This window comes from Hypanus sabinus, chromosome 9, assembly GCF_030144855.1.
Source record: "Hypanus sabinus isolate sHypSab1 chromosome 9, sHypSab1.hap1, whole genome shotgun sequence".
Taxonomy (NCBI): domain Eukaryota; kingdom Metazoa; phylum Chordata; class Chondrichthyes; order Myliobatiformes; family Dasyatidae; genus Hypanus; species Hypanus sabinus.
Genome location: NC_082714.1, coordinates 6,025,491 through 6,053,369, shown reverse-complemented (window position 1 = coordinate 6,053,369; position 27,879 = coordinate 6,025,491). Strand labels below are relative to the sequence as shown.

General features: G+C 45.7%; 2 protein-coding genes across 3 annotated transcripts in view; one reads left to right on the top strand and one right to left on the bottom strand.

Annotated features, from left to right (window-relative positions):
• LOC132398967 (PDZ domain-containing protein 9-like) overlaps window positions 1-352 on the top strand; it is a 33,090-nt gene extending 32,738 nt beyond the window's left edge. Inside the window, exon 5 of the mRNA XM_059978804.1 lies at window positions 122-352. Coding sequence (XP_059834787.1) covers window positions 122-183 — 62 coding nt within the window. The 3' untranslated portion in view covers window positions 184-352. The remainder of the gene's footprint in view (window positions 1-121) is intronic.
• LOC132399039 (cytochrome b-c1 complex subunit 2, mitochondrial) lies at window positions 334-27,014 on the bottom strand. Of its 2 annotated transcripts, XM_059978945.1 has the most exons (14): window positions 26,861-27,014; window positions 19,002-19,085; window positions 16,168-16,317; window positions 15,451-15,515; window positions 13,791-13,847; window positions 12,856-12,980; window positions 10,927-11,024; window positions 10,780-10,837; window positions 8,868-8,963; window positions 7,090-7,289; window positions 6,907-6,987; window positions 5,776-5,852; window positions 3,289-3,442; window positions 334-493 (listed from the first exon to the last, which is right to left on the bottom strand). In XM_059978945.1, exons 1-14 carry the CDS (start codon window positions 26,900-26,902, stop codon window positions 410-412), a joined length of 1,371 nt encoding a protein of 456 aa, XP_059834928.1. In that variant the 5' UTR covers window positions 26,903-27,014; the 3' UTR covers window positions 334-409. The 2 variants fall into 2 exon arrangements, with proteins under 2 accessions (XP_059834928.1, XP_059834929.1); XM_059978946.1 differs by lacking the exon at window positions 19,002-19,085 and having other exon boundaries at window positions 26,861-27,000.
• Window positions 27,015-27,879: the final 865 nt, after the last annotated feature.

The following is a 27,879-nucleotide window of genomic DNA, read 5'->3' as shown; positions in this document are numbered from 1 at the left end:
TGTCTTATACAATTCCAATATCACATCCCCACTCCTGTACTCAGTACGTTGATTTGTGAAGTCAGATGTACCAAATGCTCTTTTTACAACCTTGTAACAAGATGTTCTTCACCCCTTTCAGCTGCCTGTAGGACCAGGGACCAGTTTAAGGCAGCACTCTTCTACAAAAAGAACTACATGTAACCACTGAAAGCAGCTCACAATGTGCCAATATAAACTGGGCAGCAGTGGAGTAAAAGATGTGAGTTACATCATGTTTCTCCAGACTTCCATGTTGGATATTTGTCCTTCAGTAATGCACCACACATGAATAAATGACACTGACACTGCTGACTGGGACAATAATCTATATTTTATTAGTGAATGTGCCAATACCACTTGGCCAGGTTGGACAGGTGACGGAATAAGTTTACAATTCATCAACAAACGGTGTGTTGGCCAGATTTCCGCTGGCAGCCATCGACTTCTTACCAGATACAAATTTCTTCGCGGCCTGCAAAACAGAACAATGTTTGTGTTAGGAAGCAGGAGGTTGCTCTAACTCCTGAGGCTGTCTGCCATCTCCAAAACCAGATTCTTAAAAAATTGCAGCAACTATCAACTCTGCCTTCTGATTTCTAGATGTCTGTCCCAACTGGTTTTACTGGCTAACAATCTGCAAAAATGCAAATTGCTATTGGAAAGGTCAGTGATTACTTGTACCTAGGCTCCCACATGCCCGGTTACCCCATGTCCAGCCAGTGCTGTTGTAGGAAAGTAGCATCTATCATCTAGGTCCTCCACCATCCAGACCATACTCTCTTCTTGCTGCCGCTGTCAGGAAGGAGGCACAGGAACCTCAGGTCCTACCTCACTAGTTCAGAAAGAATTATTTTCCCCTCAACCATCAGGCTCTTGAACCAGAGGGGATAACTTCACTGATCCCAACAATGAACTGTGACCATATCTTCACGCAAGTCCTAAAACTAGGTAAAGAGAACCCAATTAAAAACAAAAAACATTATACATGTTCATTTATTTATTGAGAAAAATGATCCAATATTACAGATATTTGTTGGAAAAAAATATGAATCTTTGCTTTCAGTAACTGGTGTGATCCCTTTGTTTAGTAATAACTTCAACCAAACGTTTCCGGTAACTGTTGATCAGTACTGCACATCAGCTTGGAGGAATTTTAGACCACTCCTTTTCAAAACTACTTCAAATCTGGGCTATTGGTAGGCTTCCTTGCATAAACTGCTTGCTTCAGATCCTTCCACAACACATCTTCTATAAGATTCAGGTCAGGATTTTGACTCGGCAATTCCAAAACACAAATGTTCTTCTTTTCAAACCATTCTGTTGTTGGTGTACTCTTGTCTTGTTGCATTAAGCTTCAGGTGACAGACTGATACCCCGACATTCTCCGTAAAATGACTTGATACAACTTTGTATTCATTGTTCCTTCAATGATTGCAAGCCGTCCAGGCCCTGAGGCAGAAAAGCAGCCCCAAACCAATGATGTTTCTTCCACCATGCTTCACAGTTGTGGTAAGATTTTGGTGCTGATGTACAGTGCCCTTTTTCCTCCAAACATAGCGGTGTGCATTTCTGCCAAAAATTTCAACTTTTATCTCATTTGTCCACAGAACATTGTCCCAGAAGCATTGTAGAACATCCAGGTGGTCTTTTGCAAACTTGAGACATTCAGCAGTGGTTTTTTTTTTGAGAGCAATGGTTTCCTCCATGGTGTCCTTCCACGAACGCCATTCTAGTTCAGTGCTTTTTTTTATATAGTGGACACAGGAACAGAGATAATACCAAGCTGCTACCCTTGGGTTCTTTTTCACCTCCTTCAGCACTGAACATTGTGCTCTTGGTGTGATCTTTGCAGAATGCTCACTCCTAGGGAGAGTAGCAACTGTACTGAGTTGCTTCCATTTGTAGACATTTCTCTTCCTATGGACTGATGAACACTCAGGTCTTTTGTAGCCTTTTCCAGCTTCAAGCATCTCTACAATTCTTCTTCTAAGGTCCTCTGAAAGCAACACGCTGGAGGAACTCAGCATCAATGTTTCAACGGATGCTGCCCGACCTGCTGAGTTCCTCCAGTGTGTTGTGCCTGTTCCTTTGACCCCAGCATCTGCAGTGTATTTTGTGTTTACAGTCCTCTGAAAGCTGTTTAGATCAAAGCATGGGACACAAAAAGAGCAGAACAGAGTAGGCTTTGTCGGTAACCTGACCTTGTGTATCTTTTTTATAGGGCAGGGCACCTCTACAATCCACACCTCCAATCTCATCTGATTTGTAGAAGGCATTACCCCAGAGGTTCACATACTTTTCCTAACAAATATATGCAATATTGGATCATTTTTCTCAAAAAATAAAGGAGCAAGTATAATGTTTTTGTGTTATTTATTTAATTGGGTTCTCTTTATTTTTAGGACTTGCATATCACATTTTAGGTCATATTTATGCAGAAATTGAGAAAATTTGAGGGTTTACAAACTTTGTAGCACCACTGTACGTGCTTTGATAACAAATTTACTGAACTTTGAACTCATTTCCTGACCACCCGTGCAATGTAGGGAAGCTGATCACAACCTGTCTGAGAATCACACCACTAGCAGACACAACCCAGAGAGACCTCACCACCCTCATGGTACAGGGTGAAGCCAAAAGCCCTGATGATCACTCTGGGTGATTGTGACTCATAGACAAGAGGATCACAGCTGCCAGCAGTTGTACAATGTGGCTGCTCCAATATCACTGGGCCCAACCCAACATCATCAAAAGGACATTTAGTCCCTTGAACTCTGGGACTGGAAGTAATCTCAAATGAGATGCAAGGGGCAAGTTTTTAATAAACGGACAGTGGTGGGTGCCTGGGATTCATTTCTCGCCACTGTCTGTAAGGAGTTTGTACATTCTTTCCATGACTCTTGGGTTTCATCCACGTGCTTTGGTATGGGTTAGATTAATTGGTCACATGGTGAAATTGGGCGCCATGGGCTCATTGGCCCGGAAGGAAAAGTTATCATATCGTATCTCTAAACTAAATTAAGAGATCTATTAGGGACTTTTAAGAGACGTTTAGATAGGCGCGCGCACGCACGCACACGCACCACGGTACTGGCCAGCAATCTGTTTCACCATTTAAATGCAATGAACAGCACTGAAACCCAGGGATGCCTCAATGATCAGGACCTCTCCCTTCCTGCTCACTTCTTAGTCCCCTCTCTCATTCACAGAAGACGCAAAGGCCTGAAATCACATCTGAATGATACCAACTACGACTCAGTTACTTACGTTCGCCACATCTGTAACGGTCACAGAGTCGACCCCTTGAACCAGATCCGGGGTGGGCACGCATGTGCCGGTCAGCAGGGCCTGAGAGCCGATCTCATCCAGCAGCCCGTCTGACGTCTCAACGGCCATCAGGCACTTGGCTTTGAGCTGGCGTCTGCAAAGCAAACCAGTGTCCTTCAGTTAGAGGTCACAGTGAAGAATTTCAGTTCTGGTGCCAGAAAGTCACACTGCACCTTCCCCAGCAGGTGGGCTGGCAGCCACGGAAAAGACCATGTCACACAGAAGCAGAATTAGGCCATTCTGCCCATCTAACATCCTTCTGCCCTGGGAAAACAGCCAGCATACACAAGGACCTCTCCAACCCTGGTTGTTCTTTCTTCTTAGTCCCTCTTTCTGTCAGAGAAGATACAAAGAGTTGAAAGCACAAAACACCAAGCTGAAGAACAGCTTGTATCCCCGACAGACCTCAAACAGACTGAAAGATGAGCCCCTGATCTTCTAACCTACCTCACAGTGGCCTTTGTACTTCATCTATTTCCTCTGTAGCTGTAACACTCTATCCTACATTCTCTTTTCACTGCCTCACCGTACTTATGTATGGAATGACCTGCCGGACGACACACAAATTTTTTCAATATTTCTCAGTACAAGTTCCAATAATACACCAATACTAATACACAGGCCAGCCTGCTGACTTCCTGCACTGATTAACCCATGGGAATTACGTGATAAATATGACAGCCAATACTATCTCTTCTCCAGATTTAATAATGTATCTGAATAGAAATTCCCAGCTAGTCAAGTTCAGGTTCAAGTTTAATCGTCATTCAACTATACACATGAATACAGCCAAATGAAATAGTATTCTGGGGACAAGGTGCAAAACACAGCACGAGGCACATATAGTTATTACAGCAGAAAAACATAGTTACAGAAACAAAATATAGCCCAAATCACTGGGTGGCCTGGCCTGTAGATCGATGATGCATGGGATATTGTCCTGAACAAGCACGCAGCAGTTCTTCCTCACGCATGAGTGCAGACGCAAACACAATCTGGCAAATCTTTCACCGAGCGAACACTGAAGGGCAGCATGTAGGGGAGGATACAAACTCTGCATCAAGATTTTAGGCCCAGCCAGTTATCTATGTTATTCTACCCCAACAATAACAAAGGAAAACAAAATTGCATAGCTTCACGGAAAGAGCCTGTAAAGAAATGTTGGGCCGAATAGCCTACAAATTGGTGACCTGAACATCCTGTACACTGGATCTTCCTTCCTTTCCCAATTTATTAATTCTTATGGGTATAGACACTGATTGTTCTCCAGAATAAACACATCTGCCAAGAGATCTCCAAACTGAAACACCAACTGCTTCTTCCTTGTGTTGACTATTCCCAACATTTCCTGGTTTTTTTTTCATTTCTGGCTCATACCACAGGATTTATCCTCAGTGTTGTCTAATGTAACTTAATCAACCCATTCTGTGTGCTCACACCCAGCAGTCAAGAATGAGCAGTCTTGGCACCAAAGTCTTAAAGCTACTGTAAAGGATAAGTTGTTGGACTTTACAAAGAGTTTTACTTTACCCTCTTTGAAAGGCTCTAATAGCTGAAGGCCAGTATAGGACCACAGTATTTGGCTTATGAGGCCAAATCATTGGGTATAGTTAAAGTGGAGGTTGAGAGGAAAAATAAATCAAACATGATGGAATGGTGGAGCAGACAGGATAGGATGAATGGCATAATTCTGTTCCTTATGGTCTTATGGACACGGGCAGAAGTTGGCCATTTGGCCCTTTAGTCTGTTCTGCCATCCCATGATGGCTGATTTATTATCCCTTGCAACCCCATTCTCCTTCCTTCTCCCCGTAACCTTTGACACCTTAACTAAGCAAGAACCTATCAACTTCTGCCTTAAATATATCCAAATTCAGCCTCCACAGCAGTCTGTGATAATGAATTCCACAGATTCACCACTCTGGCTAAAGAAATTCCTCCTCATCTCTATTCTACAGGAACATTTTCTAATTTGAGGCTGTGCCCTCTGGTCCTAGACTCTCCCACTACTGGAAAAATCTTCTGCATGTCCAATCTATGTAAGCCTTATAATATTCAGTAGGTTTCAATGAGATCCTCCCCTCATTCTTCTAAACTCCACCAAGTATAGGCTCAGAGCCATCAAATGCTCCTCGTACGTAAACACCTTCATTCCCAGGATCATTCTTGTGACCCTCTCCAATGCCGGCACATCCTTTCTAGGGCCTAAAATGTCCGTTCAAATTATTCAGTCTGACACAACATTGTGGGTCACAGGGACCGTTCCTGTGCTGTTCTAAAACTGGTCACAATACTCCGTGCAGTCTGACCGTTGCCTTATAAAGCCTCCGCATTACATTCTTGCTTTTATATTCTAGTCTTCTTGAAATGAAGCCATTTGCCTTCCTTACTACTGAAGTAAGTAGATGGTGAAGTTACTAGGCTTACTTGGCACGTGCCAGGTCATCCTCGGTGATATTGCCTTGAGCCACGTTCTTGACTTCAGCCAATGCAGTCTTGATCACCTGGAATTCAAAGTTCACACATTTTACAATAAAAAAGAGCAAAAACAATTTTTAGTGATAATTACAAAATGAAATTCAGCCTTGATTTACCCAATTTCTGATTTGCATACTTGATTAGATTAGAAGATTGAAAATACCAAGTTCAAAGTAAATTTATTATTGAAATATGTACACGTCACTACATGCTATCCTGAGATTCATTTTCATATAGGCACTTACAGAAAAGTAAAGAAATATGACAGAATCTATGAAAAACTACATAGAAATAAAGACTGATAAGCAGCCAATGTGCAAAAGAAGGCACACTATGCAAATAAAAAATAAATGAATGAATGAACGAATAAATAAATAAATGCCAAGAACATGAGATGAAGAGTCCTTGAAAGTAAGTCCATAGGTTGTGGGAACAGTTCAGAGTTGAGGTGAGTAAAGTTATCCTTTTTGGTTCAGGAGCTCGATGGTTGTAAGATAATAAATGCTCTTGAACCTGGTGGTGTGAGCATCCTTCATCAAGCATCCACCAGCCAGACCATGCTCTCTTCTTGCTGCTGCCATCAGAAAGGAGGTACAGGAGCCTCAAGTCCTACACCATCAGGTTCAGGAACAGTTATTACTCCTCAACCATCAGGCTCTTGAACCTAGAAACATAGAAAACCTACAGCACAAGACATGCCCTTCGACCTACAATGCTGTGCCAAATTTGTACGTAATTTAGAAATTACTCATAGCCCTCTTTTTTTTAAGCTCCATGTATCTATCCAGGAGTCTCTTAAAAGACCCTATCGTATCTGGAAGATAACCTCACTCAACTTCACTCGCCTCAGCAGTGAACTGTTCCAACAACCTATGGCCTCACTTTCAAAGACCCTTAATCTTATGTTCTCGATATTTATTGCTTTCTTATTATTATTTTGCTTGTTTTTTTCTTTCTTTATGTTTACTGTGAATGGTCACAAAAAAATGAATTTCAGGGTGACATATATGTACTCGGATAAATTTACTTTTGACTGTACTGTACTGTAATGTTCTATACTCCACCATGGAATATACATACGTCACTTGCAGAAGCAGACTGTGAGATGGTGTAGATACCAAACAGCCCAGAGTCAGAGTAGCCAGCATTGAATACTGAAACCTGTTCATGGGAATATATTGTAGGGCAAAGTCAGTCTTACTACATACAAATTTAAATAATAACTCAAAAAGAAAAATCTTTTTGTATGGAAGCCAAACTTACATCAAATGGCCCTGTATTTTTCTTTAGAATCGCCTGATACAACTTGTTGGATGTGTTACTGCCCCATTTAACATAAGGGCCAGCAGCAAGAACCTGTTGTAAGACCCCGAATGAGAGGGCCTCAGGTGAGCCTGCGGGTACACTCTCCGCCACCACAGCAGCATGAACCAGAGAATCACTGTTCTCCTCACGGACTTCACCTGGAGACACACAAGTTTAAAATATTAGCATAGGTATGAAGAGCGATCGTCACCAGTCACATGTCCATCTTTTACAAATATAATGATTCATATTTTAATAAATAGTTGTGATGTATCTTTCTAGATTATAAAAACATTAAACTCATTATTGTAAACATAAGTTTTTCCTCATTTAATCTGCCACACTACAAAACTGTTTAAAACTGAAGATTGTTTAATGTCATTTCCAGTATGCAAGTGCAAAGAAGAACAAAATAATTGTTACTCTGAACCTGATGCAGCACAAAAATCACAATAAACGTAACTAAACAGGATAGCCTATACACATGAATTGATTGTATGTCCATAAAGTGAAGCTAAGCACAGGAGTGTCTGTACATTAGGTGACTGACAGGAAATGATGAAGTTGTGGCAGTTGGGGGTGTGGCGGGGTGGGTTAGCGGGCGGAGGTGTTGATCAGCCTTGCTGCTTGGGGAGAGGAACTGTTTTTGAGTCTGGTGGTCCTGGTGTGGTTGCTACGTAGCCTCCTCCCTGATGGGAGTGGGACAAACAGTCCATGAGCAGGGTGGGTGGTATCCTTTATGAATTTACTGACCCTTTTTCAGCATCTTTCTGTACTTTGACCAAAGGTAATTCAAGACAGAATCAGATTTATTATCACTGACATGAAATTGGTTGTTTTGTGGCAGCATTACAGTGCAAAACATATAAATACTATAAATTATAAATATATATAAATGAGTTCTTTTCGTAAGAACATACATTAATATTGTCAGGATAAGTAGATGGAAATTCCACTCTTAACTAATTTTATTACTGTCTTACTTGACCCATTTAGAGTGTGGAGTTGATTCAGGCTCTACTAGATTGATTACAATTAAATTAGTTGTGACATAATTAAAAACTGAGGAACTCATTAGCAGAAGAACTTGCATTTATATCGCACCTATACAGCAGCAAAATATATCAAGCTGGTTCAAGGGAATATTAGCAGAAACTGACATGGGGCCACAGGAAGATATATGGAGAGAGACAGACAGACAGATATGGGCAGACGGGGAGGGAGAAACAGACAGAAAAACAGAGAGAGAATGACTGAGACAGAAAGAGAGACTGACACAGAGACACACACACACACAGACAAAAATATTTTTAAGGAGGGTTTTCCAGAAATGCAGACCTGACATTTACATCACTTTCATGAAGAGAGGGAAAGGAGTTGGTTTCTCCTAAAGGAACCCTGTGGTTAAAGCAGAACGATGTGGAACAGGCAAATGCTCACATTACAAGAGAAGCTCTAATGCTCCCGTGGGTCGCAAAGAAAGGAGTGTTCAAGGGAACACAACGTCAAGGATGAGATCAGCCTACGTTGGGGCTCTGGGCTTTGAGCCATATTCCTGCATTTGGTTCTGGTGTTCTTGGACCTGGCACTAACTCTGCTTCCTGGAGAAAGAAAGCCGATCAGATGTTGATAAAGGACACAGTTAAGGTCCCAAATCTGGTTGTTTGCCTTCATCAGCTTTTCGTTCTGCTATTGTAAATACGAAGTTACCTGTGTACACCGATCACAAAGCTCACCTCCACGAAACTTGGCGGCAGTGCCTGGTGTGCCGATACCGCTCCTCATGTTGAAATAGTGCTCACCCACCTGCTTCAATACCTCGTGGCTCACACCTGTGGGTACAGGGAAGCAACAGCATTAATGTACTAGACACAAATCCTAGGGCACTAAGAACCTGGAATGCAACTTCAACCTCCTCCCTCACCACCATCCAGGCCCTTAATAGTCCTTGCAGGTAAGACCTTAAGACATAAGAGCAGAATTAGGCCATTTGACCCATCAAATATTCTCCACCATTCTATCATGGCTGATTTATTATCCCTCACAACCCCACTCTCCTGCCTCCTCCCCGTAACCTTTAACAGCCTGATTAATCAAGAACCTATCAACCTCCCCTTTAAATATACCCAATGACTTGTCCTCCATAGCTGTCTGTGGCAATAAATCCCACAGATTTTACCACTGTCTGGCTAAAGAAATTAGGGATTTCACCAGGGAATAGGTCACAGAGGCTGGAGAATTAGGAAAAGGTATTGCTGATATCTGGAACTTGATAATATCAGGGAGGAGGAATTAATGGAGCACACAAGAATGGACAAATATCCAGAACCAGATAGAATCTATCCTAGCTCATTAAAAGAAGCAAGGAAGAGATTGCTGGGTCTCTGACAGACCTTTTACATTTTTAACCACAGATAAAGTACCAGAAAACTGAACAATTGCAAATGCTCTCCCTTCATTCAGAAAGGTCAGTGCTTCACATGGGAATCTATTGGCTAAACATAAAAATTATCTACGTTGGTAGGTTCAACCACTCATCTCTCTTCCTCTGTTGGCCCCAATCACCCACACATTCCTCCCAATGGTTCCCTCCCCCACCTCCTTTCATTTCTCCCCATGGTCCACTGTCTTATCAGATTCCTCTCTTAGTCACTTCCACCTAACTCACAGTTTCTACTCCCCCCACTTTCAACTAGATCCACCTATCACCTGACACCACTTGCTCTCCCACCTTTTAATACCAACTGTCTCCCCTCCCTTTCCCCAGTCCTGATGAAAAATCTCAACCTAAAACGTCCATATGTTCCTCTCCATTGCTGCTGCCTGACCTGCTGAGTCTTTCCAGTGCTGTGTGTACATAACTTCCACATTGAACTCTTTAGAATAAGAATACCATGTGACATTTCTTCTTCACTGTGATGGTATCCTACACAAAACATACATCACACTGAATCCACACACAGGCTGCCCATATGGAGAGAGACATGGTTCTTTTTGACAAATTGCACACGACAACCAAAAGTGTCTAAATCTGTTTGAGTGGTAGCGTGACAGTCAGCGTGATGCTATTACAGCTTCGGGCATTTCATAGTTCGGAATTCAATTCTGGCGTAGTCTGTAAAAAGTTTGTACGTCCATCCTGTGAGTGTGTGGGTTTCCACCAGGTGTTTCAATTTCTTCCCACATTGTAAAGATGTACCAGTTCAGAGCCAGAAAAAAGTACAACACAGAAACAAGCCCTTTGGCCCATCTAGTCCGTACTGAGCCATTAATCTTCCAGGTCCCATTGACCTGCAAACCAGACCTTGGCCCTCCATACCACTCCCATCCAGGTACTTGTCCAAACTTCTCTTAAACATTGAAATCGAGCTCACATGCAGCACTTGCCCTGACAACTCATTCCACACTCTCACAACCCTCTGAGTGAAGAAGCTTCCCCTCATGTTCTCCTTACACTTTTCACTTTTAACCCATCACCTCTACTTGGAGCCCCGCCCAACTTAGTAGGTTAACTAGGCATTGTAAGTTATTGTGTTAAATCGGGGGGGGGGGGAAAGGGGGGAGATTGCTGGGCAGTGTGGCTCATTGGGCAAGAAGGGGCTGTTCCATGCTGTATCTCTAAATACATAAATAGAATGTGACACTTACCCAGCCCAACAAGAGCCATCCTTCCTGTTGTGAAATTACTTTGTACAAATTGGTGCAGCTATGTAGAGAAGAGCACACAGGCACATTAGGAACAATCCTCCACATCTATCCCTTGAGGTATTCTTGTGGAGAGCCTTTCATTCTTACCTGTTCTGTTGTGTGCTGACCCATCATGAAAGACGGACAGTAGAGGGGATTACTCAGGGCATTACGATAAGCAGCAGCGTGTAGGTTCTCCAGAACACCTACAATCACAACAAAAATAACACTTGCTTTCCACAATCCAACCGTAGGCTGGGCGATAGGTGACCCCAGCCATCATCAATACCCTTGGGCAAGGTGTCGCACCTGCTTAGCCCCCTGATCAGGATCACGTGAAGTCCGGGGAGCAGGTGCTGGATGGTCATATGAGCAGCTGGTGCATAATACAAGTCCTGGTTATATGACCACTGATGCCAGGCAGAGATTCTGAAGAGTATTGTAATGGCTGGGATCACCCGTCTTGCAAAGACACTGCCCAGGAGGAGGCAATGGCAAACCACTTCTGTAGAAGAATTTGCCAAGAACAATCATGGTCATGGTAAAGACTATGATCGCCCACGTCATACAACATGGCACGTAATGAATGAATCCTGGGGAAAAGACTGTTACCATTTACCTTATCCAGGCCTCTCAATTTTTTTAAACATTTAGAAACATAGGAAACCTACAGCGCAATACAGGCTCTTCAGCCCACAAAGCTGAGCCGAACATGTCCTTACCTTAGAACTACCTAGGCTTACCCATAGCCCTCAATTTTTCTAAGCTCCATGTATCCATCCAGGAGTCTCTTAACAGACGCTATCGTTTCCGCCTCAACCACCACCAGCAGCAGCCCATTCCATGCACTCACCACTCTCTGTGTAAAAGACGTACCCCTGACATCTCCTCTGTACCTACTTCCAAGCACTTTAAAACTATGTCCTCTTGTGCTAGCCATTTCAGCCCTGGGAAAAAGCCTCTGACTATCCACACGATCAATGCCTCTCATCATCTTATACTCCTCTATCAGGTCACCTCTCATCCTCCATCCCTCCAAGGAGAAAAGGCCAAGTTCACTCAACTGATTCTCATATGGCATGCTCCCCGATCCAGGCAACATCCTTGGAAATCTCTGCACCCTTTCTATGGTTTTCACATCCTTCCTGTACTGAGGCAACCAGAACTGAACACAGTACTCCAAGTGGGGTCTGACCAGGGTCCAATATAGCTGTGACATTACCTCTCAGCTCTTAAACTCAATCCCACGATTGATAAAGGCCTATACTCCATATGCTTTCTTAACCATAGAGTCAACCTGCATAGCAGCTTTGAGTGTCTTATGCACTTGGACCCCAAGATCCCTCTGATCCTCCACACTACCTTGAGTTTTGCCATTAATGCTATATTCTGCCATCATACTTGACCTACCAAAATGAATCACCTCACACTTATCTGGGTTGAACTCCATCTGCCACCCTTCAGCCCAGTTTTGCATCTTATCAATGTCCCACTGTAATCTCTTACAGCCCTCCACACTTTCCACAACACCCCCAACCTTTGTGTCATCAGCAAATTTACTAACCCATTCCTCCACTTTCTCATCCAGGTCATTTATAAAAATCACGAAGAGTAAGGGTCCCAGAACAGATCCCTGAGGCACCGACCTCTGTGCAGAACATGATCCATCTACAACCACTCTTTGCCTTGTGGGCAAGCCAGTTCTGGATCCACAAAGCAATTTCTAAGGTTGCCTCTCATTCTCCTATGTTTCAAGGGAAAAAGACACAGCATGGCCAACCTCTCCCAATAACTTCATCCCTTTAGTCCTGGCAACATCTTCATAATATATTTCTGTACTCTTTACAGCTTAACCACTTATTTCCCAAAACAGGGGGACCAAACCCATACACAGTACTCCATGTGACTTCTCCAATGACTGATAAATTTCAGAGCACTCCTCAATGATGCTGAACCATGGTGCTCTAAGACCAGCACTTCAGCCTTTTGAAGATCACATTACAAAATGGTTTTGTTATCTGTCCTATCAAACCTCACCTGTCTGAGGGTTCTGATAGGCAACGGCCTTGTCAAGTTCCAGCTTTGGACGGAGTTCCTTCAGTTCCCATGGCCTGAATTCCTGGGCGGTGGTAACGTTGATCAGATACTCCATTACTGTGTCACTGAAGGCGAAGAAAATCAAAGGTTAGAAAACCTGGACAATTGCATTTAACATGGTGAAGCACCTCAGGTTTATCAGAACAAGAGAAAAGATAAAATTATTAAACTAGAGACACATGCAAGAGTTAAAAGATGATTCATACAAATGGTGTCCACAGGTGAGCGGAAAATCAACACATTATAATCCACTCTATTAAAGTAATGGTAGTCTAGCAACAAAGGTTAAAACTGTACACTAGCCCAACTAACAGTTCCAAATCTGAGATCTAAAGATTTTTGCCTGATAGAATATAAAAGAATATAGAGACAGAGTAAGAGAAGGGGTTAAGGCACAGGAAGACCTCAACAGAGTGGATATGGAGACAATGTATCCTATAGTGGGGAAGTCTAGGACCAGAGGGCACCGCCTCATAATAGAAGGACATCCCTTTAGAACAGAGCTGTGGAGGAATTTCTTTAGCCAGAGGGTGGTGAATCTGTGGAATTCATTGCCACAGACGGCTGTGGAGGCAAATTCATTGGGTGTACTTAAGATGGAGGTTGATACATTCTTAAGTAGTCAGGGTGTCAAAGGTTACAGGGAGAAGGCAGGAAAATGGGGTTAAGAGAGAAAATAGATCATCCATGATGGAATGGCAAAGCAGACTTGATGGGCCGAATGGCCTAATTCTGCTCCAATATCTTATGGTCTTACTAACCATAAAGAAAGGTGGAAAAGAGTTAGTGGTTCCCTCCTGCTATTATATTTCCAACAATCAACAGTTTGCATACTTTTCCAACCTTCAGGAGGACTGCAGTGGTCCAATACTCACACATAGTCACGCATACACTCCACTGTGTAGGTCATGTTTTCCCTGGTCGACGTCACACTGAAAAGAGCAGGAAGAGTCTGTCATTCGCGGATGCAGTGTAGTCAGCTGTAGTGCAGTGCTGTTTCTACGAACACAAGCTTGGATGTTCCTGGCATCAGTCAACCCATCTCACAGGTAGCAGTGTACCACAGCGGTTAGCATACCACTTTACAGCACACATGGTTAATTTCCACCTCTGTCTGGAAGGAGTTTATACGTTCTCCTTGTGACCACATGGCTCTCCTCTCACAATCTAAACACGTACGGGTTAGGGTAAAGCAAAATGTGTTGTTTGCATTGATTAACATAACCTAAGACTTGCCCGAGTTCCCCAGTGCACTTGCAGACTCATGGCTTCGCCCATTCAGCCTTGACCTGATTCCTGCTTCAGTCTTTGTTATCAAGCCCAGGAGTGGCCATTGTCAGGACTGCGAACTCCAGGCCTCGAACTCAGGGTTCACCAACTCGCATACTTGGAAGGAGGGGATCACCGACCCTTACAGACCTCTGACCCCAATACCCGCTGACCGGGGGGACCATCAGCCTTTGTTCTCAATGACATCCACAGACATCCTTTGTCACAAGTCCATGTCCACGTTGCTCAATTTCAAACACAGAGAGGAGGCCTAGACTCCAACTCCACCACTTCTGTCTCTAAACCCTAACCTGAACTCCTCCATCCTGATCAAAAAAGCGTAATAGCACCTTTATTTCCTGCGGAGCATCAAGAAAGCTCACCTCTAACCTAGGATACTGACGGACTGCTGTACCACTGAGAGCATACTCACCAACTGCATCTTAGTGTGGTATGGCAATTGTCCCGTATCGGACCGCATAGCACTCCAGCTGGTGGTGAAAACTGCCCAGCGGATTATTGGCACCCAATTGCCCGCCATTGAGAACATCTACCATAAATGCTGCCTGGACAGGGTGAAAAGCATTATCAAGGATGCATCTCACCCTAACCATGAACTTTTTACTCTCCTCTGACCCGGTAGGCGCTACAGGAGCCTCCGCTCCCGCACCAACAGGCTCAGGAAGAGCTTCCTCCCTGAGGCTCTGACCCTGCTGAACCTCACATCACAGCACTAAGCAGTATTGCACCCATATTGGACTGTCTCAGTACTTTTATATCTGTATGCTGTAGTACTTATTTTTTATTCGCATTTATTTTATAAGTAACACTATTCTTTTGCTCTTCTGGTTAGATGCTAACTGCATTTCATTGGCTTTGTATCTCGGCACAATGACAATAAAGTTGAATCTAATCTAAACTCCCTTCTCCATCCCCAAATTTGTCCCTCTGAGCCAAAATAAAACACAACCAAGCCTGAGTCAAATTCTCAACAGAGACCACAGCCTGGCGTCATCTTGAACCATACAGGAAGACAAGAGCTTTAGATTAGCAGTGTGTCTGGAAAACCATACCTCTGGTGGTAGAGTAGTGAAATCTGGAACTTTCTGAAATAGAACACAAAGCCACCAACCACCTTCTGCATCAAGTAGACGCTTATCTTTAGAGGTCAAACTACATGGTGTGCCTTTCTACTGCGCTAGAAACAGCCCCCAACACTGATTTACTGGCGAGTACAGAAAACTTGCACCGATTAAATAAATTTACCTCAGACTGCCCCCAATTCCTTCAATGCCACGGGTTATTCTGAACGACGATACTCCCTTGGTGGTCTGTTGATCAAAACAGATTTTGCATAAGTGATTGCAGTTAACTTCAAGGGAAGCTCTGAACTTTTCAAAAAAGAGGTATTGAGAACTGATTTGGGCCCCTATCAAAAAAAGGGACATGCTGGCGTTGGAGAGTGTCTAAAGGACATTTACAAGAATGATTCCGGGAATGACAGTGTTAATGTATGATAGTGTAAGTGTTTGATAGCTCTGGGCTTGTACTTGCTGGAGTTTTAAAGAATGAGGGTGGGAATCGCATATTGAGAAGATGTTTCCAATAGTACAACAGGTTGCAGCCTCAGAATTCCAAGACGTTGCTTTCGAACAGAGATGAGGAGGAATTTCTTTAGCTAGAGGGTGGAGAATCCGTGGAATTTATTGCCACAGATGGCTGCGGAAGGTATACTTAAAACAGAAATTGATAGCTTCTTGATTGATTAGCAGTTAAGGGTTACAAGAGTGCAGTTGAGAAAAAAAATTCAATCATGGCGGAGTAGATGCAATGGGTTCTTTTATCTTATGGTCTTTAATAAAACCCAAACTTTTACAAGCCTAGTTAATGTCCCATTAATTAAAATGAATAAGATGGAAGTCATTGTGAAACAGCTTTATAGAAATTTCTGATCAACTGGCTTTTCTGTTGAATTTTACTCACCAAGTTGGCTGCCAGTCGGAGGGCATGAGTGATGCCCAAGTTCCCGGATCTCTCATATCTACTGCCCGCTTTTATAAATACTCCAATCTTAGAGGCTGGAGAGTAATTCTCCAGGGAGGCTATCACCAATCCATTTCGCAATTTGGACACCTACAATAGAGGAAATAAATTAATATAAAGGCATTATTCTCCATGTCATCAAAGACTAGCAAATTTCTACAGATGTACAGTGGAGAACATTCTAACCGTTTGCATCACTGTCTGGTCTGGAGAGGGTCACTGCACAGGATTGAAAAACGCTGCAGAGAATTGTAAACTCAACCAGCTCTGCAATGGGCACTAGCCTCCCCAGCATTGAGGATATTGTTAAAAAGCAATGCCACAAGAAGGCAGCATCCATCATGAAGGACTCCCATCACCCAAGATATGCTCTCCTCTCATAAGCCTGAAGACCCACTCTCAATGTTTCAGGAACAGCATCTTCCCTTTGAATTGACAATGAATCCATAAGCACTACCTCAGTATCTTTTGCCCTCTTTTGCACAATCTTTTAGATTTTATATACTGTATATATTCTTATTGTCATTTCTATTATCCTTTATGTCTTGCGCTGTGGTGCTGCCGCCAAACTTCATATCATACGGAATGCCAGTGATAATAAACCTGATTCAGATTTGAATGCTAAACCCTGACTTGTTTCTTGAGAAACAACTGTATTTCCCGTTGTCCCAATTTGGTTACACCGTTTGTTTGGTGGTCAGGTAACAGCCAATATGTGACAGAGGTGTCTGGTAGGCAGAGGCCACCAGGAGATCATCTGACACCCAAATCAGAGAGTTCAAGTTCATTGATTGTACAACTGAATGAAGCAACCTTCCTCTGGATCACGGGTGCACCCACAAAACATATAACACACACAGCACATCAAACAGAATTTTACCACAAACAATAAAATATAATTCAAAATGCATGTAGTGTGTAGCACAGGTAAGCTCTCTGTCCTAGTGACGAGACCTCGGTGGTGGCAGGGTATTCATTAGTCTCACAGCCTGAGGGAAGAAGCTGTTACCCAGTCTGACACTCCTACTCCTGATGCTTCTATATGTACCTCTTTCTGGACAGCAGTGGGTCAACGAGATTGTGGGATTGGTAATAGGGATCCTCAACAATGCTTCAGGCATTTTGCCTACAATGCTCCTGGTAAATGTCACAGATGGGGTGGAGAAGAGAGCCCTGTGATTCTCTCAGTGATTTTTACTATCTTCTGTAGGGACTTGCAGTCCAATGCCTCGCAGTTTCTGTACAGATGCAGCCAGACAAGACACTCTTGATGGTGCTCCTGTAGAAAGTTGTTAGAATGGGAGTGGGGAGCCTTGCATGCCTTAATCTCTTGTGTCGTCTCTTCTCTGTTTCTAATGAGGTGTTGTGAGTCCAGGCTAGATTGTCTGTTATGTGCACTTCACTCTCTCCACGGCAAAGCCATTGATATACAATGGAGAGTGGTCAACCTGAGCCTTCCTGAAATCCACAATCGACTCTTTTATCTTGTCCATGTTGAGACTCAGGTGGTTGTTCAGAGGAATCCTGGATGCCGGGGGTGGGGTGAAATAAATACCCAGCTCCAGGTATCTGAGGCCCACACAACAGCACTGGCACAATCCTGTAAAGCTGAGGCAGGGGGGGGATACAGGTTACACTGTATCCCTGTCTACCAAGACAAACAAGAGCAGAGAGGCTTCCAGTGCCAACTAGCATCTAGCATTTACCTCCCAAGATGGACCAATCACCAATGTTTGTGGGATCTTTTTTTATTTAGAGATATAGAGATACAGCACAGTTACAGACTCTTCCGGCCCAATGAACTCAGGCCACCCAATTTCACCTATGTGACCAATGAACCTACTAACCCTACTTCCTCCAGTCCGGTTTCCTCTCAAAGGCATACCAGTTAGGGTTGGACGTTGTAGGCATTCTGCACTGGTGACACTTGCAGGCCGCCCCCAGCACAGCCTCAGACTGTATTGGGCAGTGACCTAAACAACGTATTTCACTGCACATTTCGATGTGCATATGATAATTAAAGCTAACAAGGTGATGTTAAGATCTTGTCTGTTGTAATTAAAAAGGTGGGAGCATTCACCCACACAAAGATTGTTGAATGTTTCAAAGTACAGTTATTCCCAAAGTACGCTTGCAGTGTGCAACCCTGAGATTCGTCTTCTCCACACACAGCCACAAAACAAAGGAACAGTACCATGGAGCCCTTCAAAGAAAAACATCAAAGCCCCAAAACACAATAAAAACAAGAGTTTGTGCAAACACTAAGACTGTATCACAGTGCAAGTGGAGGTGACAGCAACCTCAGAGGTGTGTGGCACACTACCCATGGACATCAGCCTCTGAAAGATCCAACTTTATCACACGTACATCCAAATATGTTGTTTCTGTCAACAACCAACACACTTAACAATGTGCTGGGGGCAGCCCAATACTCTGGCACCAACATAGCATGCTCACACAGAACACAACAAGCAACAAGACACGAACAGAAATGTCTGGAGATCCAGAGCAATGCACACAAACTGCAGGAGGTCAGACAGTGTCAATGAAAATGAATAATCTGTCAATGATCTGGGCCAAGACCCTTCTTCAGGACTGAAGCAACAAAACAAGAACAAAATCTGTTCTCCCCTCCCTCGCAGCTACCCACATTCACAGTCCTTTAACCCCCGGATGATCCTCCAGTCTTGGAGAGGGCACAGTCTCTACACCTCCCTCAAAATGTTGGTGAAATCACATTACTGGACTATACGTTGTGACGGACGTTGACTGACCTCAGGCACCTGGGGTGGGAGCTTCTCTGCGGCCGCTGCATGCTCACTCTTGACTGCAGATTTCAGGGAATAGAACCTCTTGGTCTGAAATTGAAGATTCAGAAGAATCAATGTGGAAAGAAGCATTCTCAAACAGCAAGCCACCCAACTGGAATGATCAACACCACCTTACAGAAGAAACAAAAATTGCTGGAGGAGAGAGATTAGAGGGTAAAATGGATGAGAATATTAGGAAAGCAAAGGAAACAGAAAGAGGAAGAGGCCATTCAGCCCTTCAAGTCTGACCTGCAATCCACTTAGATCAAAGTTGAACATCAGAATCAGAATCTGTTTTTTTCTCACTGACAAGTCATGAATTTTGTTTTGCAGAAGTACAATACAATACACAAAAATATTTATATAGTACAATAAGAAATATATAAAAAATAAACTAGTAGTGCAAAAAGAGAGCAAAGTAGTGAGATGGTATTCATGAACTGTTCAGAAATCTAATGGCAAAGTATACGAAGCTGTTCCTAAAACATTGAGCGTGTGTCTTCAGGCTCCTGTGCCTCCCCCCAGATGGTAGCAATGAGAAGAGGGCATGTCCTGGGTGGTGGGGTGTCCTTGATGATGGATGCTGCCTTCTTGATGCACTGCATTTTGAAGATGTGTTTGATGCTGGGAAGACTCGTGCTCATGATGGAGCTGGCTGAGTTTCCAACCCTCTACAGCCTTTTCCAATCCTGTGAGGAATGTTTTACCCCTCTTTGCATCAGAGTTTTGAACGGGCCATAAACACTACCTCAATATTTTCTTCTCTTTTTGCACTACTTATATTTTATATATTCATATTACAATTTAGTAATTTGAAGTATTGCACTGTACTGCAGCCACAAAACAAATTTCATGAGACATATCAGTGCTAATAAACCTGATTCTGATTCCCCAGGGAAAAGTCTGAATGCTTTCACCCTATCTGTGCCCTTGGTGATTTTAAACACTTGATTACACAATCACCTCTATAAAATATCCATAACATCCCAAGATACTTCGCAAGAATGAGATCAAACAAAATCTGCCAAGGAGCCCAAAACAATTGAGCCCCTTCGCTGGTTGGGGTCAACCATGGACGTTGTGTCCCAGCTGATCACATGATACATGAGCCCGGGCAGTACGATATGGAGAGCAAGCTGTTGTACATGTAACAGGCTCCCCCTCTCCACACAGCTGATGAATCCAAAGAAATGGCAGAGACTGATACAGTTTGGCACCAACAGCACCACAGGAGTTGCCAGTCAGCATTGATCTCAACATAGGGCTACCTTAGGGTCTCCAGCTCCGAAATTTTCCCTTGGGGTTTACTCCCGAAGCCTTCCCCGTGAATGGATATAGCTGCAAGGCAGTGGAGGTTTGAGATCACAGTGAGTTGCCCGTCACAGCTGAAGAATACCATCTGCCCAAATCAACTGGTTTTAAGATGCCAGTAGCCTGCCTTTGCCCCTTCAGTAGGAACATTGCCCCTTCACCAGACCTAATAGCTAAGCCACACGTGAAGGCCCTGAGTTGGACTTGGCTGTCAGAGGTTATTTGAGATGCACATTGAGAGCATTTAATAGAGGCCTGTGTGGCGACTCATTTCCTAGCGTATCCGAACCGACTCACAATTAGGTAGCCTACGGGGGTTTGCGAGCACAGAGCTTTGGAGCCTCTTCGCCATGGGGGGCCGGTTGACAGAGGCTTAAAAGTGAGGCTGAAGTTTTCGAATAAAGTTTTTTCCTTCGACTGCAGTTACCGACTCCGTGTCGTAATTTTAGCGCTGCATGTAGCACACCGCTACAATTGGTGACCCCGACGGTCCAAACGATTTTTGGACCAGAAATGACCGACGCCGCCTCTGTTCATGCGGTTTCGTTGAAACTGCCAGGTTTCTGGACACAGCGCCCGGACCTATGGTTCCAGCAAGCCGAAGCCCAATTCCACGTTCGCCGGATCACCTCAGAAGACACCCGCTACTACTACGTGGTGAGCTCCCTCGACCAGGACCAGGTCGCGGAGTTCGTACAGTCGCCCCCGGTAGACGGCAAGTACACGGAATTCAAAGCCCTGCTCCTCAGGACTTTCGGACTCTCACGGCGCGAGCGGGCTGCCCGTTTACTGCACCTGGACGGCTTGGGCGACAGACCTCCATCGGCTTTAATGAATGAGATGTTGTCTCTGGCCGACGGACACACAGGCCTCATGTTTGAGCAGGCATTCCTGGAGCAGCTGCCCGAGGACATACGCCTGCTGCTGTCCGACGCGGATTTCAGTGACCCCCGGAAGGTGGCAGCCCGGGCGGACTTGCTGTGGAACGCCAAAAAGGTGAGCGGGGCATCCATTGCACAGATCTCCCAGCCACGCTCCCAGCAGCAAACCAGTCCAGGCCCAGCCGCAGAGCCCGCCAACCCCCGGCCCACTGAACACTGGTGCTTCTACCACCAGCGGTGGGGCGCAGAAGCCCGCCGTTGTCGCCCGCCCTGCAAGTTCCAGGGAAACGCCAGGGCCAGCCGCCGCTGATGGCTACGGCGGCTGGCCATCGGGATAGCCTCCTGTATGTGTGGGATAGAAGGTCGGGACGCCGGTTTTTGGTCGATACTGGGGCTGAGATCAGCGTTTTACCTCCGACGGGTTATGACACCCGCAGCAGGGCACCGGGTCCCCCCCTGAGGGCCGTGAATGGCAGCACAGTAAGGACCTATGGCACCCGTCAGGTGCAGCTACTGTTCGGCTCCAGCCAGTTCACGTGGGACTTCACACTGGCCGCCGTAGCCCAACCGCTTCTGGGTGCGGATTTTTTGCGAGCTCACAGCCTGCTGGTTGACCTGCCCAGGAAGAGACTGGTACACGCCGAGACCTTTCAGACATTCTCCCTGGGTGCGGCCCAGTTGCCAGCCCCTCACCTCGGCTCCATCACGCTGTCTGACAACGACTTCACCAGGGTCCTGGCGGAGTTCCCATCGGTTCTGGCACCGCAGTTCACAGCAGCCATGCCCAGGCACGGCGTACAGCACCACATCCCGACCCAGGGATCACCCCTCCATGCCCGTGCTCGGCGGCTTCCCCCGGACAAGCTCCGACTGGCGAAGGAGGAGTTCCAGAGAATGGAGGAATTGGGGATCATCCGGCGGTCCGACAGCCCCTGGGCTTCCCCCCTGCACATGGTGCCCAAAGCGACGGGGGGCTGGAGACCGTGCGGCGACTACCGCAGGCTGAAGGAGGCTACCACACCGGACCGTACCCTGTGCCGCACATTCAAGACTTTGCGGCAAACCTGCACGGCGCACGGATCTTCTCCAAGGTCGACCTCGTCCGAGGGTACCATCAAATCCCGATGCATCCTGACGACGTCCCCAAAACGGCTCTCATCACCCCGTTTGGCCTTTTCGAGTTCCTCCGCATGCCGTTCGGCCTGAAGAATGCCGCACAGACGTTCCAGCGGTTAATGGACGCGGTGAGACGGGACCTGGACTTCGCGTTCATCTATTTGGATGACATCCTCATAGCCAGCGGCAGTCGTCAGGAGCATCTGTCCCACCTCCGTCAACTCTGCGCCCGACTGAGTGAGTACGGTCTTACAATCAACCCTGCCAAATGCCAGTTCGGACTCGATACCATTGACTTCCTGGGCCACAGAATTACTAAAGACGGGGCAACCCCTCTGCCCGCTAAGGTAGATGCGGTCCGCCACTTCCCCCGACCCACCACGATCAAAGGCCTTCAGGAATTCGTAGGTATGGTCAATTTCTACCGCCGCTTCCTCCCTTCAGCTGCCCGGATCATGCGCCCCCTGTTCGCCCTGATGTCAGGTCCGAGCAAGGACATTACCTGGGACGAGGAGTCCGCCGCCGCTTTCGTTCAAACGAAGGAAGCTTTGGCTGACGCCGCAATGCTAGTACATCCCAGAATGGACGCCCCTACCGCCCTCACAGTGGACGCATCCAACACGGCAGTCGGTGGGGTGCTGGAGCAACTCATCGCAGGTCGCTGGCAACCCCTGGCGTTTTTCAGCAAACACCTGCGGCCACCCGAGCTCAAGTACAGTGCTTTCGACCGGGAACTGTTGGCGCTCTACCTGGCAATCCGGCATTTCAGGTACTTCCTAGAAGGTCGGCCCTTCACCGCGTTCACGGACCACAAACCGCTTACCTTTGCGTTTACGAAAGCATCCGACCCCTGGTCATCCCGCCAGCAACGCCACCTGTCCTACATCTCTGAATACACAACGGATGTCCGGCACGTCTCGGGTAAGGACAATGTCATGGCGGATGTGCTCTCTCGCCCTACCGTTCATGCCCTTTCCCAAGGGGTAGACTTTGAGGCGCTGGCAGAGGCACAGCAGGCGGATGAGGAGATTCCGAGTTACAGGACCGCAGTCTCCGGTCTGCAGCTCCAGGACCTCCCCGTGGGCCCAGGTGAGAGGACCCTACTCTGTGACGTCGCCACGTGAAGGCCCTGAGTTGGACTTGGCTGTCAGAGGTTATTTGAGATGCACATTGAGAGCATTTAATAGAGGCCTGTCCTCATTACCACCCCCGATTATAACAACCGTAAGGGCCATTGAGGTAAATGACCAAACTCTTGGTCACTCCCCGCCACTGTAAGCATACCCCTCCTCAAGGACTGCAGCGTCTCAAGAAGAGGCACCACAGTAGCGCATTAGTGAGTGGGATGCTATTACAGCTTGGGGCGTTCCAGAGTTTGGAGTTCAATTCCAAGACTGCCTGTAAGAAGTCTGTACATTCTTCCCCCCCACCCCCCATGACTGCATGAGGTTCCTATGGGTGCTCCAGTTTCTGCCCACATTCCAAAGCTGTACCAGTTAGTAGGTCATTGAAAAGTGACCTGGGGATCAGGCCGGGTGGCATGGCTCGTTGGACCATTGTTGCCCAGTTATAGAGCCTTCCTGTCTGCCCTCGTCTGTTGAGTGTTGTTTTATTGTAGCTTGTCCTGCCAACACAACATAGTAACTTCCTAATCCATGGAAGTGTAAACAACAAATAAAGTTGACCCTTGATCCTACTGAAAGATTTCAACCCAAAACTTTGGTAATTCTTTACTGCTCCCCTCTACTTCCTCAGCCACACAGATGCTGTTCAATCTGCTGAGTATCTTGAACAGTTTGGTCACTGCTGGGCAATTGTACACTGTGTCAGCCAGAATCCCTTGGATAAACAGATTTTCAGCTGAATAAAACTATGGAGTGCAAGAACAGCCCCTTCAGCCCACAGTGTCCGTGACAGGCCTGATGCACATCCGACTCACAGAGCAACACAGCATGCAAACAGGCTAATCAGTCCAACTGGCTGAATGTGATAGCCACCAAAATATTTGCATTCACCCACATTTGGCCCATATCCCTCTGAATTCTCCTATCCATGCAAGACATAACGTGCAAGAGCAGAATTAGGCCTTTCAGCCCATCAAGTCCATTCTGCATTCAATGTTGGCTGATTTATTTTCCTTCTCCATTCGCCTGTCCTCTCCCCATAATATTTAATGCCCTGGCTAATCAAGAACCTATCAACTTTTGCCTTAAACCTATACAATCACTTGACCTCTGCCATCACCTGTGGCAATGAATTCACCATCATCCTCCTCATCTCTGCTCTAAATCGACGTCCCTCTATTCTGAGGCTGTGCCCTCTGGTTCTAGATTCCCCCATATCGAAAACATCCTCTCCACATCCACTCTATCTAGGCCTTTCAACATTCATGGGTTTCAATGAGAACCCCCTTCATTCTTCTAAACTCCACTGATTACAGGCCCAGAGCTGACAAATACTTCTCCAAATATCTTTTACATGTTGAGTAACACACAAGGGTGCGAGAGGAACACAGTGGGTCAGGCAGCATCTACTGAGGGACACACACAGTAAAGACAGTTATGGGGCCGTTAATCAGGACTGTCAGAAGAACACAGTGGGTCAGGAAGCATCTGTGAAGGAAGAGAGCTGGCTTGACATTTCAGATCACAAGCAACACACAAAATGCTGGAGGAATGCTGCAGCACCTCCAGAGAGAAATTAACAGTCAAAGTTTCAGGTAAATAGCCTTCATCTGGACTGGGAGATAGCCAGGGAAAAGAGGGGAGGGAAGGGAGAGAGAGTGGGGGAGGGGGAGGGAGGGTGATGAGCAGGCAAAAGAGAGAGACTGAAGCGGGCCATGTGGATCTGATGGAAAACGGTAATGGAGTGGGGGTTATCAAAAGTATAGTGCTCATGCTGTCAGGCTGGAGACTGCCCAAGCAGACCATAAAACACAGGAACAGAATTAGGCCATTCGGCCTATCAAATATGTTCCTTATTTCCTTAAAGAATTCCAACAGATTTGTCTGGCAAGATTTTCCTTTAAGGAAATGCTGACTTTAGCCCATTTAATCAACCACCTCCAAGCACCCCAAAACCTCATCCTTAATAACAGGCTCCAACATCTTCCCCACCACTGAAGTCAGGCTAACCGGCCTAATAATTTCCTGTTCTATGCCTCGCTCCCTTCTTAAAGAGTGGACTAACATTTGCAATTGTCCAGCCCTTTGGAAACACTCTAGAATCCAGTGATTCTGGTAGGATCATTACTGATGCCTCCACGATCTCTTCAGCTACCTTGTTCAGAACCCTGGGGTATCAGGGTTCAGGTGATTTTTCTACCTTCTCAGCCCTCTTGGCTTCCCAAGCACCTTCTCCTTAATCACAGCAACAACACACACCTCTGTCCCCTACACTTTTGCATTTCTGCCATTCTGTCAGTGTCTTCCACAGTGAAGACTGACACAAAATACTGATTTGGTCTGTTCCCCATTACGACCTTTCCAGCATATTATCACCTCTCCTTTACACTTAAAATACTTCTGGTATCCTTCTATTGAGTAATATGAGAGGCTCTTTCTCTAATTTATGTTGAGCCTCAACCTGTCAAGGAGCTCATAGACAGGCATGTTTGTGTGGAAGTGGTCAGTGAAATCAAAGTGGGTGACCACAGGGACACGACAGCAGGAGTGAAGGTGCTGGGCAAAGTGGGCACCCAGCTTGTGTCTGGCCTCACCATTAAGGGTTCAGGACACAGTCAGTTCTCCATATTGCTTCAAAACTTGAGATGGGGGAATTTTTCAGCCACAGGATGGTGAATCTGTGAAATACATTGCCATGGAAAACTAGGGAGACCATTTTTTGTGGGTCCAGAGATCGACAGGTTCCCCATTGGTAAAAGAGGAAGGCGGGAGAATGACTTTTAAAAAAAAAGGTCAGACAGACTCGATGGCCCGAATGGCCTAACTCTGCTCTTATATCCTTATCACCTTACAGTATCTGCAATCTCTTGTGTCTCAGTGTATGCAGGTGAGAGTGGAGGCCATAAGCAGTCATGGAATGATTAGAAATTGCTGTTACACCTCCTCACGCAACAAGGACTAGGGGATCCTTCCCCCAAGAAGCCGGGTGCTGGAACACCCGTTAACGGCATTAACCCTTGCAATCTCACAGACTCCGGGCGGTACCGGCCTCTGCGGGACGGCTGCCTAGCCGGCCCAAGCACCAAACGGATCTGGGCTCCGCAGGCCGCCCGGTGACCTTCACCCAGCGGCCCAAGCCCATCCCGTACACCGAGCCTCCGGCAGCCAGGTTTCCGCTGAATGAAGAATTCCGAGTGGCGGATGGAGCCCCGATGGAGGGATGCTGAGACTCAGAGCCCGGGAGACCGAGGCCGGCGGGCACCGACCTAGGCCGCAGCGCCCAGGGTCACCGCTTCCTTCTCAGCTCGCCGCACCACACAGATCCCAGGCCACACGGCTGTTCAAACAGCGACTTGCTCACGGGAGGAGAGACTGACAAAGGTTCACTTACGGCGAGGTTTGTGAGCGCAGAATTCACCCTCACCGACATCATCGTCCCTGTGTCGCCCACTGGTGCTCGGGACACACACAGTATGGCGGCCGTGATACTCCAAGACACACACAGTATGGCGGCCGTGATACTCCGAGACACACACAGTATGGCGACCGTGATCCTCCAAGACACACACAGTATGGCGGCCGTGTTACTCTGAGACACACACAGTATGGCAGTCGATCTCGCTAAGACACACACAAAATGTTCAAAGTATAAAGTAAATCTATTGTCTAAGTACTTAAATGTCACCATAAAAACCCTATAATTGATTTTATTGCTTGCATACTCAACAAATCCAAAACCCCATAATAGAATCAGTGGAAAAACCGTATCAAGGCGGACAGCCAGTATGCAAAAGACAATAAACTGCAAATACAAAAGAGAAAGAAAAGTAATAGCAATAATAAATAAATAAATAATCAGAACGTATAGAGAATATGAGATGAAGAGTACTTGAAAGTGAATCCATAGGTTGTCGGAGCAGTTCAGTGAAGTTATCCCCATTGGTTCAGGAAACTAATGCTTGGGGTTAATAACTGCTCCTGAACTTGGTATTGCCACACACACAGTATCCTTCACAAATTTTATGGAACCAGTTGTTCAAGAGTAAATCATTTATATAGAGCAGAAAGGGAATGCTGATCAGGTTAGGGCAAATCCATGGGAGAATCTCCAGGGTGCAAATATCTTGTCAGAAGTCACCTTCGTTATCATCCAAAGACTAGAGGAATGGGACATACTAATTATTCAGAGATTTGTTGAGGTAGACGCAATATACAACAAAATTTGAGCTTGCTGTCTTATAGGATGAGTGTGGGAACTACTTAAGACTCAAATTGTGTAAATATTGGTAAATCCTATTCCACATGGCTGCAGAGTCCCAGGATTCATACAAAACAGGTCAATACATTTCTGAGCATTAATTTGCAGATAAGACTGCAAAATAAAGCTTAAGGTAGATCAGCCATTATATT